At 33.4% G+C, this 16,402-nt stretch overlaps 1 protein-coding gene across 1 annotated transcript; it reads left to right on the plus strand.

The window, feature by feature from the left end:
- Positions 1–1,246: 1,246 nt before the first annotated feature.
- Positions 1,247–15,932, plus strand: LOC120636085 (ubiquitin-conjugating enzyme E2 G2). Its single transcript, XM_039907375.1, has 5 exons — positions 1,247–1,751; positions 5,048–5,129; positions 8,753–8,871; positions 10,507–10,647; positions 12,698–15,932. Exons 1-5 carry the CDS (start codon positions 1,706–1,708, stop codon positions 12,817–12,819), a joined length of 510 nt encoding a protein of 169 aa, XP_039763309.1. The 5' UTR covers positions 1,247–1,705; the 3' UTR covers positions 12,820–15,932.
- Positions 15,933–16,402: the final 470 nt, after the last annotated feature.

The raw sequence follows: 16,402 nt of genomic DNA on the forward strand, positions 1-16,402 counted from the left end.
CCTTGAATGAATTACTATTTTCATGTAGGCAAGTAAATTGCACTAATTACAAATAACTCAAAACATTCCGAGCAAATTAAAAATAAAAGCGGCTGAATTTCGGCCATGTGAGTGACTATAAAACTCAGAAAAGGAGTAGTCGCGTTGTACCCATGCTACCACTAATATCTTAATGTACTTTCATAATCGCTCGTTTGTATAGAATGTAAACACTTTTTCACGCAAAAACCAAGGGTGTTATAAGGTTGACTGTCACGTTGGGCGTTCGTGCATGCGTGCGTGTGTATGTGTGTGGTGTGTGTCATCTGTGTGTTTGTAACATCGTAGCTCCCGAACGGATGAACCGATTTTGCCTTTTTTCTTTATTGAAAGGTGAAATAGAGTGATCTTAGGTATAGATTTTTTTTCAAAACTCCCTAAAAATGGGTATCAACTGCAAGGATTTCACAAAGGAGTTTTTCAAACGATGTCAAATTTCAAGTCTTACATGGTCACCACCACAAATTGATGAATTACATTTTTTTTCACAAGTCCCTCAATATTGTATTAAAATGTACTTGACACTATGAAAAATTTCAAACTTAAGATGGCCGCTATTTTAAAATGGCCAATTAGGTACTTCTTTCCACAACTCCTTTGACTTCTCTCGATCAACCCAGATATATTAGTTAAGTAAAGCATCTATAGAGATTAGTGCACAACAGAATTGACTGTTTGCACCAATATATCCAAATTTCATTCATGTCCTAACAAAATTGACCTTGTAGTGCCACCCTTTTTACAATATCCCTCAAGCTGCAGTGAGCCCTATTTTTAGACTTATCAAAAAGTAAAGTGATTCGTGTACACAAATCTCTAAATTAGATTGACAGGTATAAAATTATAATCATCCTTTTCTAAATGAACGACTCAAAACATGCTATCCTTCATATATTATTTTTCAAACCCGTGCATTTAGTTTAGCGATATAACATGCACAAAAAAATGGTATATTATCTTTGTAATTTTATGTCAGAAGGGTACTATGTGTACAAAACAATACATTTTGATACACTGACCTCTATAATTATAATAGAGGCCAGGGTTTTAATATCATCATAATTTTTTCACTATTTTCTTTAAATAACAGAATAGCATTATTTACACTAGTTCTTTTAGTTTAGAGATATTCTTAAATATTATGCAGAAAAATATTGGTACCATTCTCTTTGTAGTTTTATGTTAGTACGGTACTCTGTGTATAAAATTTTCGTATAAAACAAGAAAGTTACATATTAAATTTAGTATTTAAACAAGAATTGAATTTTAGTATTAAATCAACGTATACAACTAATTATTTTGATTTTGCTCAACGTGGAAAGGCCACATCGGCCTTGAGTCCATGGCCGTAAAATAAATTAAAAAAAACCCTTTACGGTCTACATTTAGCGTAATTTAGTTATAAATAGTTACCTACGTTTTCGGCCTTCTGTGGTTACGTTTACGTATTTCTTACGCATACGTATTACTTTTTGCGTTTTCCGATTTCAATTTAATTTGTTTAAAATTGCTACTGGTTGATTAAGTCTCATTATCAGTATATCAACGTTATTTGTTAACATATTATCAGTGATACTGTATTAGCACATTCAACTAACTTACGGGATACAAATCGGTCTTCCACATAAAATAACTGTGACTTGTCATAATAATCGTTAGGTTCCTAATGATGGCTGGGTCGGCACTGAGGAGGCTGATGGCCGAATATAAACGTATGTATTAATTTAATATTACTGATTTCTAAAGTTACTAAGGTCTTAGGAAGATTGGTTTTGGGTTTTTGGACTATTAGGTATTGTGTAATGTTGCTGCTACACTGCAGGTACCAAATTTCAGTAAACATTTGTTCATTGAAATTTTGTCACTAATCTTTACAAATTATTTCATGTTATGTAAACATTAGTTAATACACATAACATACATAGTGACAAAATACCTATGTTAGTAAAGTTAAATTCAAGTAAAAATATAGTTTATTGTTTGAGTAGATTTCTAAGAGAGATCTTATTTTAGGTGTTAAATATTGAAATTATACACAATTACATTATTTGAATTATACAGGTATTTCAATTTATATTTCAAGTAAGAGCAAACAGGTAGTTTACACTATTAGACTAAACCTATTAATTTTTCCTTTCTTCTTATTTTAATTATAATGTAAGCATTTAAAAAATCCACTCAACCAAAAAATGCCATCAAGTATGAAGTTTTACCTATGTGCATGTTTTTATTTATTTTATTGTGTGTTGTTAAAGTATTATAAAAAGCAAAGCCAATACAATACTTTAGCATTCATGGTACAGCCTGGAATCTGTTCCATGATGAATTTGTAATTTATTTATGAGGAGTACTTATTTACAAAGCAGCTTTCATTGATCACTTACAGACATAGGCCCAGGAATAAAACAAAAATAACAAGTAATCTTAAATAATCTGTATAATAACCACTTAATTGACAACCAATTGGCTGAGTCCAAGGCAGTGGGTACGATTCCCACAACTGGAAAATGTTTGTGTGATGAACATGAATGTTTTTCAGTGTCTGGGTGTTTATATGTATATTATAAGTATTTATGTATATTATTCATAAAAATATTCCTCAGTCATCTCAGTACCCCTAATACAAGCTAAGCTTACTTTGGGGCTAGGTGGCAATGTGTGCGTTGTCGTAGTATATAAATTATAATAAATTGTAAACTTAATTCTAAGCAACACCTGACATTGTAACGAACAAAAAAAAAATTGTGGTTAACAAAGTAATTATTTTTATATATGAATATTGCAAGCAAACTATGGATTGTGTTCAAAGTAGGACAAATTCAAATAAGTGGTGGCAATGCTGCTATACACAAATCTATACTAATATTATAAAGAAGAAAGATTATTTGTTTGTTTGTACTAAATAGTAACCCAATGTAGCTAAATTTGCATGTAAAATTCAATACTGGGTGATGATGATGCATAAAAAGATTGTACTACATAAATAAATTACTCATTATTACCTACAAAAATGTCCACAAGGTATCTCTTTATATATAATTAATAATTATGTTGTAACAGCTTTTGTGTTCTAAAATTTTCTGGCATTAACATGTAAGTTACATTAAGTATTGCAGTATTAATTCTTATTCAAATAAATAATGTTATCATTGGTATTAAATTGCAGTAAAATACTTTTTGTTTATTCCAATTGGACATTTAATGTTGTTGTGTAAAAAATTGTAAGGACTACACTGAAAAAAAACAGTTCTATTTACAGATACATTTAATTGTAAAAGTTTTATTTAAAACTACACCTGATAATTTTTTTCACCAATACACAAATTAAAATAGGCTTTAAAAATAAAACTAAACATTGACAAAGTTGCGGGCAATATATAGTCTTCCCTAATGAACAAGTCTAAAAAAGTGCTATCATTTTCCACAAAGATTATACTAAACAGGATGCACGACAATGATATGCCCCCCCACGATTTATCCTTCAGGCAATGGTGCCATGTAGAAATCTAATACCTGATACTCCTATTAAATTCCTCCTAATAATTTGGTTTTAAATGAAAATAAAACTAAGTGCATAAAATTCACATTACCAAATGTTAAACATGTAAAAACCACTATACTACTTAATAATGAGGAATTGAATCCGGTTGATACAACAGTATTTCTAGGAATAACATTAGATGCTAAACTTCAATGGGGCCCGCATGTAAATAATTTATCGAACAGGCTTAGTTCTGCTGCCTATGCAGTAAAGAAGATACGCCACCTGACAGACGTAGAAACTGCTAGGCTAGTCTATTTTAGTTACTACACAGCATTATGTCATATGGAATTTTACTATGGGGTAATGCTGCTGATATTGGCACTATTTTCGTGCTGCAGAAGAAGGCTGTTCGTGCGATCTATAAAATGGGTCCGAGAGAGTCATTGAAAGATAAATTTAAAGATGTTAAAATAATGACACTCTATAGCCAATACATATTTGAAAATTTAATGTATGTTCACAAAAATATATCAAAATTTAAAAGAAAATGTGACTGCAATAATTTGAACGTTAGAAGCAAAAATAAACTTGCAGTGCAGTACACTTGACTACACAAAATAAGCAATTCATTTAAAGGAAATTGTATACAATTTTACAATAAATTACCGGTTGATATCTTGGGGATGTCACTAAAGAAGTTCAAAGTTTGTATTAAGCGAAAGCTTATAGAAAAAGTCCTATTATAGTATAAAGGATTACGTAAACGATAAAAAAGCTTGGGTGTAAACAATTGCTCTAACCAGGTTGCTTCTTAAATATTTTCTAATGACAATGTGAGATGGTGATAACAAAAAGAACACCCGGCTAAGTTTGTTGTGGGCTTCTTCTTAGACCAGGGCGCGATTGGAACCCTCGTAGCTTTAGTTTTAAGTTTACGATTGTAGTTATCGCCATCACTACTCACTGCTATGTACACATTTTGTATATAATAACGCATCAAAAGTGCCATCTATGTGCCTATTTGAATAAAGAAATATTTGATTTTGACTTTGACTTTGAAATTCAAATTCAAAAATATTTATTCAAGTAGGCTTATCACAGGCACTTGAGAAGTGCTCATACATATATGTTTACATAATTGTGAGGTGATACTGATTCACCAACTAAAACCTAAAGCTACAACGGTTCCTAAAGTGCCCTGGTCTAAGAAGAACCACATGTTATATAAACTTTGAGCTTATTGTGAGAATCTCAAAGATATCATTAGGTAGGCTCAAAGGTATCTTAGACTGCTTGATAAAAATATTACTATCCTGCTCATGCTCGTAATACAATAGTATAGAACTATTATTAGATGGATTAGTTAAGCTTAGCTTAGAGATTTTATACAAGAGAATGAACACCAAAATATCTCAGTGAAACTGTTTTATAAAAAGAAATATTAGAAAGAAAGAGGTTACACTTATAGTAAAAATTATTTTATGTTATTACAAAGCATGTTCCAAGTAACTTTTTTTTTTGCAGAACTAACACTTAACCCACCAGAAGGGATTATAGCAGGGCCAGTTAATGAAGAAAACTTTTTTGAGTGGGAGGCTCTCATAGCGTATGTAAAAATTACCCGGAAGGAGGAGCTACTGGGTAAAAAATACCACAGAGGTGTTGTTTGTCTATGTAATTTATGTCTAGCTTATTACAGTTTATCTCAATTGCTTTATACCTATAAATACATGATACACTCTTCACTAAAACCAAGATGTAACTAACAATTATAAATTACAGACTTCCTATATCTAAATGGCTATTTTTTACCCGGTTTGTATAATCCATTAGTTATTTATTACTAAAGCTCTAAATAATTCCAAATGCTTAAATTGTTTTTTGGTTTGTTCACCCTGCACTCTTGTGATTTTGATTTTGACTAAATAAATATTTTTTTGTGTTTACAAATCATAAGTTTAAGAAAGAATAATGATAGTTTACAGTTAATAATCTATCATTATTTTGTTATTTTAAACTGATATTCCTCATTTAAATAAGTTAAGTATTGGAAATCACAAAAATGTACTTACTTGTCTGCCAATTTCTTTTTCTTCATAACATACATGAATCAACAGCTGGCACAATTAAAACCAGAGGTGTATGTGATATAAAATCTCGCATGTCTGGTGGCGCCATCGGTGAAAAGTCAGTACATATATAACGAAGTTCGCGATAAACTCATAAACACCTGAGCGTACCTAGTTTACACTGTCGACAAACAGAGTATTACGAAGTATAATTAATTTATGTATAATATATACGAAATATTATGTTGAAGATTTCGGAAAATCGAATGTGACGCTCCGAGAGATAATAACAAATATTTTTTTATTTTTTGTTATGAGTTGTGTGTGTTTGAAAATTCTTTCACCAATAGAAAGCCACATTTTTCGTGAGAGCCACAGACACAAATATATTAACCTGAAAACTGAAAAGACCTTTTCGTGGCAGTAAGTCTTAGAAAAAAAGTTCGAACGAAAACGTTTCTTACGATACTGCTCAACGATAAGAGATATTGAGATCTAGAGAAAGAGAGTTGACTTGTAGAGCTTGATAATTAATGCCCACGAAAAAGTAAGCGACAGTATATGTACCTTATATTTTAGTAACAAAAAGTAGTTTTTTATATTAATAAAATAAATTAAATCTTTAGGTCATGTAATTGGTAATATTGTAAAAAAATATGAATTCTTTTCGGAATAACTAAACTCATCGTTTCAAGTAGTTTAAATAAAAGACTTTTCCCTTTTTTTTCATATAATTTGGACGAATGGTTAAAGAGATACTATGATGTAGTTACGATGTAGGTATGGAACCGCGACAAAGTCGTAATCTTTTGAGTGTTATTAATGATATGAGACGGTTTTTTTTATTTGTTCAACATGTCAATCTATTGAGAAAGATTCTATGTGGACTCTATATCGGGTTGGAACTCCTGAAGGACACTATAATATTTCGGTACCAAATAATAACATAACATCTAGTGTAATCTATAATATAAAAATAAATCGCTGAAAGTGTTCTCGATTCGCTAATTCTTTGTTTAGAATATTCCTAGAGTGGTTTTTACGGAGAGAAAAATTAAAAAAATTGCCTGAAAAAGTAATAATACTTAAAGGCAATTTGAACTTTAATACCATAGCATAAAGTTTGTGTTAGTGGAAAAGTTACGACGGGTAAAGACATATAATATACTAGCTATTGCCCGCGACTTCGTCTGCGTTTGATTTTGTTTTTAAAGTATTCAGTATCGCTAAGCCTTAAAAGTGACTATTGTAATAAATATATATATCTTAATATATATAAATCTCCTGTCACGATGTTTGTCCGCGATGGACTCCTAAACTACTTAACCGATTTTGAATTAAATGGGCACACCGTGAGCAGTCTGGTCCAACTTAAGAGATAGGATAGCTTAGATCTTTAATTATAGTCGCAATTTTATTTTATTGCAAATTATTTGTCTATAATTAATTGACAGTCACATGTTATATATATATAGATACTACTATAATCATTTAAGGCTTAGCGATACTGAATACTTTAAAAACAAAATCAAACGCAGACGAAGTCGCGGGCAACAGCTAGTTTATATATATATATAACATGTGACTGTCAATTAATTATAGACAAATAATTTGCAATAAAATAAAATTGCGACTATAGTTAAAGATCAAAGCTATCGTATCTCTTAAGTTGGAACAGACTGCTCACGGTGAGCCAATTTAATTTAAAATCGATTAAGTAGTTTAGGAGTCCATCGCGGACAAACATAGTGACAAGAGATTTATATATATTAAGATTTTCGAAATAAAACTGATGCGTTAGGTGGCACTGAAATTAGGTTCTAGGTTCTTTTAGATATTAAATCCGACAGTAACCGATTTGGTGCAGACGAAGTTGTTCGGGTCTCTATATACAGTTTTTAACAATAAAAATAAATATTATTTATTCAATCCTAATCATTTAACTTTCTTATTTGAAATCCAGTAACATAGCCAAATTGGAATGCAAATACATACATAGGTACATATGCAGTAAACATTTAACCCTCGTTTTGGAAGTTTATCATAGCACAGTAGATACTTCTGACCACATAATTTTATCACACAATGCGTCAAAATATTTAAAGCCCAATGAAGTGGGGATTGGTCAGCTATAGTATTACAAAGCTTTTGTGTTTGTTTGGTTGAACGCGCTAATCTCAGGAACCTCTGGTTCGAAATGTTTTTTTTTTGCATTGGATAGTCTATTTATCGGCGGCTATTGTGTAACATCACGCGACCTATAGCTACCATGACCACGCTAAGATCATCAATGAGAAATATTGCAGAAATTGGAAATACTTACAAAAACTTTTTGAACTTATGCATTAAATCAAATTTTCTGTATTATATCACCAACAACCATTTTGTGCTTATAAAATTCTCACTATCTGTATACTTCCTTTTGTTCCGGTCAATTAAATATATAATAAAGGATTTCATGTTTTAAAAAAAAATTGGCAGACGGTAGGCACTTTGGCAGGCTCCGTACTAATAGATTTAATTCTTTTTACTTATTATTATAGGATATTTCTTCCATAAAGAAGATCATTCAAAATGTACCAAAATTTGAAAGTGCCAGACAAAAATTTTGAGTTTTTATTTCGATAGAGGGATCCTCCCTCTATCGAAATAAAAACTCAAAATTTTTATGTTTATTCTTAACATTTTTTACAATCGCAGCAAAGTTGTACGTACGAGCGTTACTTACGCTGATATTGAAGTTTGGAAATATGGATTTTTCGTTATAAGACAAACATGGAAAACTTATAAGACAAAAATGGAAAGTTGATGGATGATTTTTTATTTAAAAAAAATTTTATAAATCTATTATGTCTCCTCTAATTTTAAAATCACATATTCTAGACCTTCTGCTGGAGGTCTTACTGCCTCTTCTTCATCGTAATAGCATCATCTTTGACCGAAACTCTTAGAACTATGAAAAAACAAGATTTTCAGCCTACAATATCTTTGCTAGTAGCGATCTTACAGCTTAGCTGTAATAGTAAAATGTGATTAGAATGACTACGATCTATCGAAGGAATTACTTAATTTTTTTTTCACTCTTACTTTTTGCTATTTTTTGTATGCGCTGTGAATGTGGTGCTGGTGCTTGAAATTACTACATTTCTTACATCCTCAGAGGTCCAGAAGGCACGTGTTTCGAAGGTGGCTTATTTCCAGCCAAGCTCCTGTTCCCACCAGACTACCCCCTGAGTCCACCGAAGATGCAGTTTATTTGCGAGATGTTTCACCCCAATAGTGAGTGAATATTTATTAAAGCCAAAGTTAAGTTTTTTTTGCTCTGTTATAACAGGATTTTATAAAAATACACTGCATGTGCTTCTGTACAGTTAAAAGCGATGGCTCATTAGTGCGTTGCGTTGCGTTTTAGCAATGGATCAACACATTGTAACCATACCAGTGTTGCAACGACCAACGCTTTCATACATACATATATGGCATGTCATCTATACATAGTATAAAACAAAGTCGCTCCCACCCCTGGTAAGCTGCGATTTTTTAAAGTACGAAACGGATTTAATGCAGAGTTTAGCAATAGATAGTAATTCAAGAGGAAAGTTTATATAAACGCCAAGTTAAAGATTTGCAATGTGATATTGTGACAAACCTACATTTGTGCGCTTACATATTGCAAAAGCTGGCTAAACCTTACGAGATTCATTAAATCAATGTACCTACTACGGAAGACTTAACTACCTACTAGTACTTACATAAAAACATTAATAAATAAGTCAGCGATGGTATATGTTTATCTCCAAAGGGGAAACCACAACAATTTTTGTCTCTTACTATTTTCAAAAAAAGTATGGGTTTGAACCAAACTGTTTTAAATAATACGGTATTATTCCTATCAAATACATTATACATAATAGATACGTCGTGCATATCATTAAATTGAATCCATTAGCATTACTGTTGAGAGACGATTCAAACACTGTCTAAGACACTTTTTTGTATCAGCCGATGCGTGACATTAACAGCCGCAATTATGGCAGTTGAACCCTTCGGAGCAATCTGAAGAAGCGTTGGTATGTTTTCGTATCCTTATTTGAGCAAGAACACCAAACCAAGCTTCGTCATAGACACAGCATCCCTCTTCAACGCTCTTTCTTGCTCTTGCCGTCGTTCATCTCTTTCTTACGCAAGCCTGTCCGAATGTCTAATTCAGTCACTTCTTTTTTGGCGCAGTCTTTGAAGCTTAAGCGCGGACGGTCTGAAGAAGAACCTGTCGTAGCAAACAAGAAGGTTCCATCCGGTATACATGGCCTAGCCAGCGAGAGCGTTTTTTTTAGTTGAGCTTAGAGACTTAGGGACTTTATTAGGGACTTCCTCATTGGTCACTTTGTCCTTCAATGTTATGTCTTCCTTATAATTACGTGATCCATGTCTCAATGTCTATCTTAGAGCATACCAGAGATATAAAAAGAGGAGGCAGAGCTGCTGGCGGCCCGACGTCCGTCTCAGGTTGGCAGTACGCGCGTCTAATGATTATAACATTACCAAACCCTCCAAACTGCCCCACATTAGTATTGCACCCGTGCGAAGCCTGGGCGGGTCGCTAGATTAAAGTAATTTGGAAAAAAGCTGTGCGATGGCGCAACGCAACTCAAAGTGTCAGAACTGTAATGAACGATATAACGAACGAACTAGATGAGAAATAATTATACCGTCTTCTAAACTATTGCAGGTTCGTATTGGTTCGACGGAAATTTTATTGAAATCGGTAGAACATCGTACTTTACTGTTCCGGAGTGTTTATTTTGAGTATCATACAAATTAACATATTAAATGAAGACTGCAGTAGTCTGTTGACACCTTACCTTTGTGTCACTGGTTGTGAGTCGTGGCTAATAGATTCCATCATTATCTCAGTATATGCAGATGGGAGAGTTTGCATCTCTATTCTTCACGCACCGGGCGATGACCCCACGGGCTACGAGTGTAGTGCAGAACGGTGGTCTCCGGTACAGAGTGTCGAGAAGATCCTGCTCTCTGTCATCAGTATGCTGGCAGGTAAGCTTTTTTCTTTCCTACTTACAAAATATATTCTTGACGAAAACAGACAACGGCAGTTAGAAAAAGAGTACTCAGTAAATAGAGTATGACAGTATTCATAACCTTAAAAAACATATGGGTAACAACGTTTTCCTGTGATGATTAGTTTTAGAGAAAACAGTACAATGTACATCAGCTGTGTTAACATTAAAGGTCAATCGGGTCGCGGATTACTACGGCAACAGCGAAAAAGTCGTCCTAGATAATGTTTAATAATAATAACATACACGTTGAATGTTCATACCTACACTTGTAACGTGTAATTACGACGACGGTTGTCAATTTGTATTGTAATTAGAAAATCATTTTTTTTTTGTCTCAATTGAGTATATGATACTTTGTATGGGTGGTGTCTTAAAAAACAACAATGGTTGTAAATCTAAGGCTCTAAAAATAATACTTTTGCCATTTATAGATTTTCGTCATATAGGGAGTAATTTTTAAACTGAAATAGACAAGTACACAGACAAAAAAAAGTAAATATACAATTTAACAGACACAAGTAGGGAGACAAAACTACATTTCGCCCTGTTTGGCCCATTTCCGTAAAGCATTCAAACACCTACCCAGATGTAAAATACAAAAAATCGCATTACATTGCATTCGCCGTCCCGTAGAGAGGGGACGAGAGTAGAGTTCATAAAAAACCAACCTGATATAACAAAATATATACTTAACAAAATTATAAATTAAAAACTCCCTATAAATAAATTGTGATTCGCCATTTTGGATTTGAATTGGTATCTGTCATAATGTATAGTACAAACATCAACATCATAACGACCGATTACCCGCCCACTACTGGGTACGGGTCTCCCATATGTGAAGGGGTTAAGGTGAAACTTTTTATAATTGCCGAGTAAAGTCAAAAGTTCTCGAAGCCTTACATTTGTATTGTCGTGAAATGAAAGGAAAACTCCCCTCGTCTTTTGCCACGAGCAAGAATCTTATCGTCATCATGATCACATGAACCTATTAGCGGCCCACTACAGTGCACAAGTCTCCTCCCACAATGAGAATAGGTTAAGGCCGTAGTCCACCACGCTGGCCCAGTGCTGATTGGTGGACTTCACACACCTTTGGGACATTCTGGAGAACTCTCAGGTATGTAGGTTTCCTCACGATGTTTTCCTTCACGGTTGAAGCAAGTGATATTTTAATTGCTTAAAACGCACACAACTTAGAAAAGTTAAAGGTGGCTGGGATTCGAACTCGCTCCCCTTAAAGTGAAGTCGAAGTCCTAACCACTTGGCTATCACCGCTTCACTTCCGTAGCACACTCGTACACACTCTGAAAACCCCGTTCTTTTTAAATTCCATTCCGCGTGTCATTGTTAAATTCCACGCGGACGAAGACGCGGCTGCAACTATTGTCACTAAAAATATAACTTAATTTAGAATGATATAGTAAAAATAAAATGAAATTAAGTAAGTATCATAATGAAAAAAAAAAACTAAAAAGTTAAAGAATCGACTGTTAGGCGGAACGAAGTTCGCCAGGTCGGCTAGTAATATTATAAATGTGAATGTAAGTTTGTATGTTACGCTTTCACGCGAAAACTACTTAACCGATCTTGAAGTACACATATTCTTGGAGGTATTGGAAGTAACATAGGGTACTTTTATCGCGATTTCGATTCTTCATTTAATGATTCCTATCCTTTGTTAGTGGTATAAGGAGCTGAGACTGATCAGACCGTTCTTTTTAGATATTATTTATGTGAATTGAAAAATTTATTTTTAAAAACTACACCAGTTTTTTTTTTTTTATAAAAATACGCAACTTAAAAATTTCAGTAGAACTACACCTAAATTGAATGGCACATGGCTCTAGAAAAACAAAAACAAACGCATATATATTTTGGTGTCAACATCGATATAAGTCAATAGGTATTAATTAATAAATCATTGCAATATAGGTAGATTTATTTAAACAACACATTACAGTAGGTCCAAGTCGTTTATTAAGGTTACTGATAATAAATTAATATAAAACAATAAATTCCAGAACCGAATGACGAGAGCGGAGCGAATGTGGATGCAGCGAAATTGTGGCGCGAAGATCGCAAACAGTTCAACAAGACGGCTGAACGATTGGTTCGGAAGACCCTTGGCTTACCACCGCCTTGATAGTATACGCACACTGAAATCCATTTCCTCTTAGCACCCTACAAACCCTTATACATTTTTTTATTTTAACTTCGATCAATAATAATACTAGATGAAAAATCAGGAACAGATACGTCGGTCAAGTAGCTAAACACACAACACTCTAATATTTTAAGATACTTATGCCTGTTTTCACTAAAGACAAACAAGGTAACGCCTAAGTACATAACGCCTAATCAAAGTAGATTATTAGCATATATACATTTAACTTTCACAAAAAACACATATAACCTGACTTGTCTATGATTCTTGCCACAAGGTGTGGTATTTTGTGTTTGTATTTTCGATTTTTTTTTCATCAGTCAAGTGTCAGTTTTCGCCAACGCCAACCCTTAGATGATGACTAACGCTCAACGTCGTTAGTCATCATCTAAGGGTTGGTGTAACGTTTCGTTCTCTACGCATCACCCAAATCATTAGACGTCGGATTTAAGCGTTTCCTAGGTTTAGTGAAAACGGGCATTATTGTGTATATTAATAGTATAAGGAATTCTAATCTTTATCCTTCACCAAGTACAATAACTTTCTTTGCGTTCGAGCGTGCTGCGTTAGCCAATCGTGCGTGAATACTGTGAGCTGGACGTGCGATCTATTTAAGAAGCCCGAAAACTAGTCTGCCAGTAGCCAAGATTTAATGTCATCATCATCGTATTACCGACCCACTACAGGGCGCGAATCTCCTCCCAAAATGAGAAGGACTTAAAGCCGTAGTCCACCTGGCTCACTCCGAATTGGTGGAATCCTTACCTTGAGAACATAATGAAGTACTCTCAGACATACAGGTTTCCTCGCGATGTCTTCCTTCACCGTTGAAGGAAGTGCTATTTTAATTGCTTAAAACGCACATAACTCAGAAAAGATACAGGTGCGTGCTGCGTTTCGAACTTGGCCCCCGAAAGTGAAGTCGAAGTCCTACCCTTTATGTACGACAAGGAAATTAAATTACTAGAAAAAGAAAAAGATAATTAATTAATAAAGCAATTATATTGTTATGTTTTATATATAATTATATTATAATGTTATTATACCTACCTTTTTTGGTGATTATATTGCATGGAATAGTTAGGTAATGATGTCGGATGGAGAATTTTCCAAATTTTTTTCTGGTTACGATAAAAAAAACATAAAAATCCAAATAAATAAAAATTTCAAAAGACTCTTTGGGTCGTAAATAGCTTAGATCATTATAAAAAAAATCAAATAAATAAAGAAATTAAGGCCACACATCCAAGTCTTCCGTAATAATAAAATGTATCCTTTTTCATTGCTAACTGTTAAGCGCTGCATATGGTAAACATAGGCTGTAAAGGTGCAATATAGCAAGTTTTTAATATTTTTCCTAGACAGGCTTAAACTTAGCAAAAAAAAGGAAAACGTTTTATTAAAAGTGCCACTTCAGTTTCCAATTGATTCGAAGCAATGTGCGACTGAAAATAAATTGGCACTGACCCATAAATCTCACCCAGAGATTACCGACGCAATAATTACTGCTTTAATAATAATACAAATTATATTCTTTATTTACAATACAATAATATTCATTGCATTAGTTTTATAGGCAGGTAATGTAAGTAGTGTCAGTAAAAATGGCGACTTATTAATGGCGGCATATTATGTTTATATGTTATTGGGCATACCTTCCATTTACAGAGCACTGATGATACATGCATGCCCAAGAAGTGCTGCGTAAATGGATTTTCTTGCTTTTCTTAAAGCGTATTCAGAAAACCGATGGAGCTTCCGTGCATTCTGCTCATCCTGATGCTGCCGTTTTTTTTAAATATTATAGAAATCATCGGTTCGAGCTTTAGCAAGCATCAGAGACGCAATACAGAATCGCGGCAACACCATTGACACTCTTTGTCTATTATTACAATGGACGCGCAGGTCGTTGTAGGCGTTTATTCACAGGCTACACATGTAAAAAGTTTGACAATAAGCCTCAAAAAGTTTGAGTTTTACCTCTTTACTGCAACGTGCGAACCTGCGAGCTGACATATTGAATCGGACTGCCAACGCCCTACGCTCCTCGTTTTCCCTCTCATCTGACAAGTCCTCTGTTATAGTTTAATTAAGTTTGACAGCATATCTTTATGCCAGTTTCTTATGTCTTATTAATTGACCGATTTGTGTTGTGGTTTTTGCATGTCATTTACATATCATTGTTGATGGTCCTTTTTAATATTTTATGTAGTTTATTTTCGTACAGGTTTTATTAAGAAAAAAAAAATTACTTGTTGCGTTTATCGAAAAGCAACATGGCGGACATTATAGCTACCAAAATCGAAGCTAGTCTACACATTCTTATAAATGTTAGTAAATTATGACTTTTGATTTATTTTAATGGGACTGTTGGGACAATACAAAATAAATATGGTGGCGGTATAAAACAATAACAAAAAATTCTGACGCCCTAAAAATGTTGAATTATTATTAAAACATTTAATGAAATCATAAGCAATAAATAGAGTAGCAGGTTAGTGCGTAGTGAACGAGGTCCCTAATGACAAAGATAAAGCAGCGTAGCAGCGCAACCTCTGCAGTTGCGTAGAATTTTACGACCAATCACAAAACGCCTAAGTTTGAGCAACGCTCCCATGATTGGCCGCAGCTAAGACGCAGTACTAGACGCAACCGCAGACGTAGGTTAGACTCCTTAGAGTGGCCTTAACTTAATATTCTCCGTCGTAATTATCTCAAACCTGGTACGTCGCCGCTGGATTTAGTTCTCTCGAAGGGATTTAAATACTAGAAGATACCTTGTTCTGCAATAACCTTACACAAAGAGGACAATGATAAAATGATCCATTTAAATAAAATTCAGTATACATAAATATTATTATAATAGATATTTGATACGTACATAATATTCATATTGAAAAATAGAATTGATAGGGATGTAAATCTTTGTTGCGTCAACAGCTTTACACGCGTATCTGAAGGTGTTCATACGTTAGTTAGTTAAAAAAATATATTTATTAGTCAAAAATTTATGTGTGAGGCCCTTTGTTTTTTACTATGTTATTATGTATTAAATAGGTATATTTTCTATGAATAAAGGAGATTGCTATCATTCTTCTGTTTTTTTTTGTTCCTATGTATATTATAATCAAAAGTTATTGAGTAGTGGATGAATAATTGTAGATGTTTTTTGGTATTAAGTTTGACAGTTAAAATTGTAAAATACATGATAAGGATTTGAAAAAAAAAACATCCAAAATGAGTTAATTATAGGCGGAATAAAGGTTTGTTTGATAAAACGCGCTAAACTTAACTTCCATTCCGTTTTTTTTTGTTTTTTTTAATAGCCTAATTCTTGTGGAGTGCACAGGCTATTTTAAATCACGCTAGGACTTTAAGTCATACGTTCGAGCAAGAGGCGGGTGATTATTAATCGTGAAAGTTTTTATTAATTGATTTAACATAATTTGTAGGTAGTAGTAGTAAAGTAAAGGAAAAGAAAATTTAAAAATGAGTGAACTGCCACACACAAGCAAAATTTTAAAGTGACATTTAAATCCGAAAAACGTAAAGATAATTCGAA

This window comes from Pararge aegeria, chromosome Z, assembly GCF_905163445.1.
Source record: "Pararge aegeria chromosome Z, ilParAegt1.1, whole genome shotgun sequence".
NCBI lineage: Eukaryota > Metazoa > Arthropoda > Insecta > Lepidoptera > Nymphalidae > Pararge > Pararge aegeria.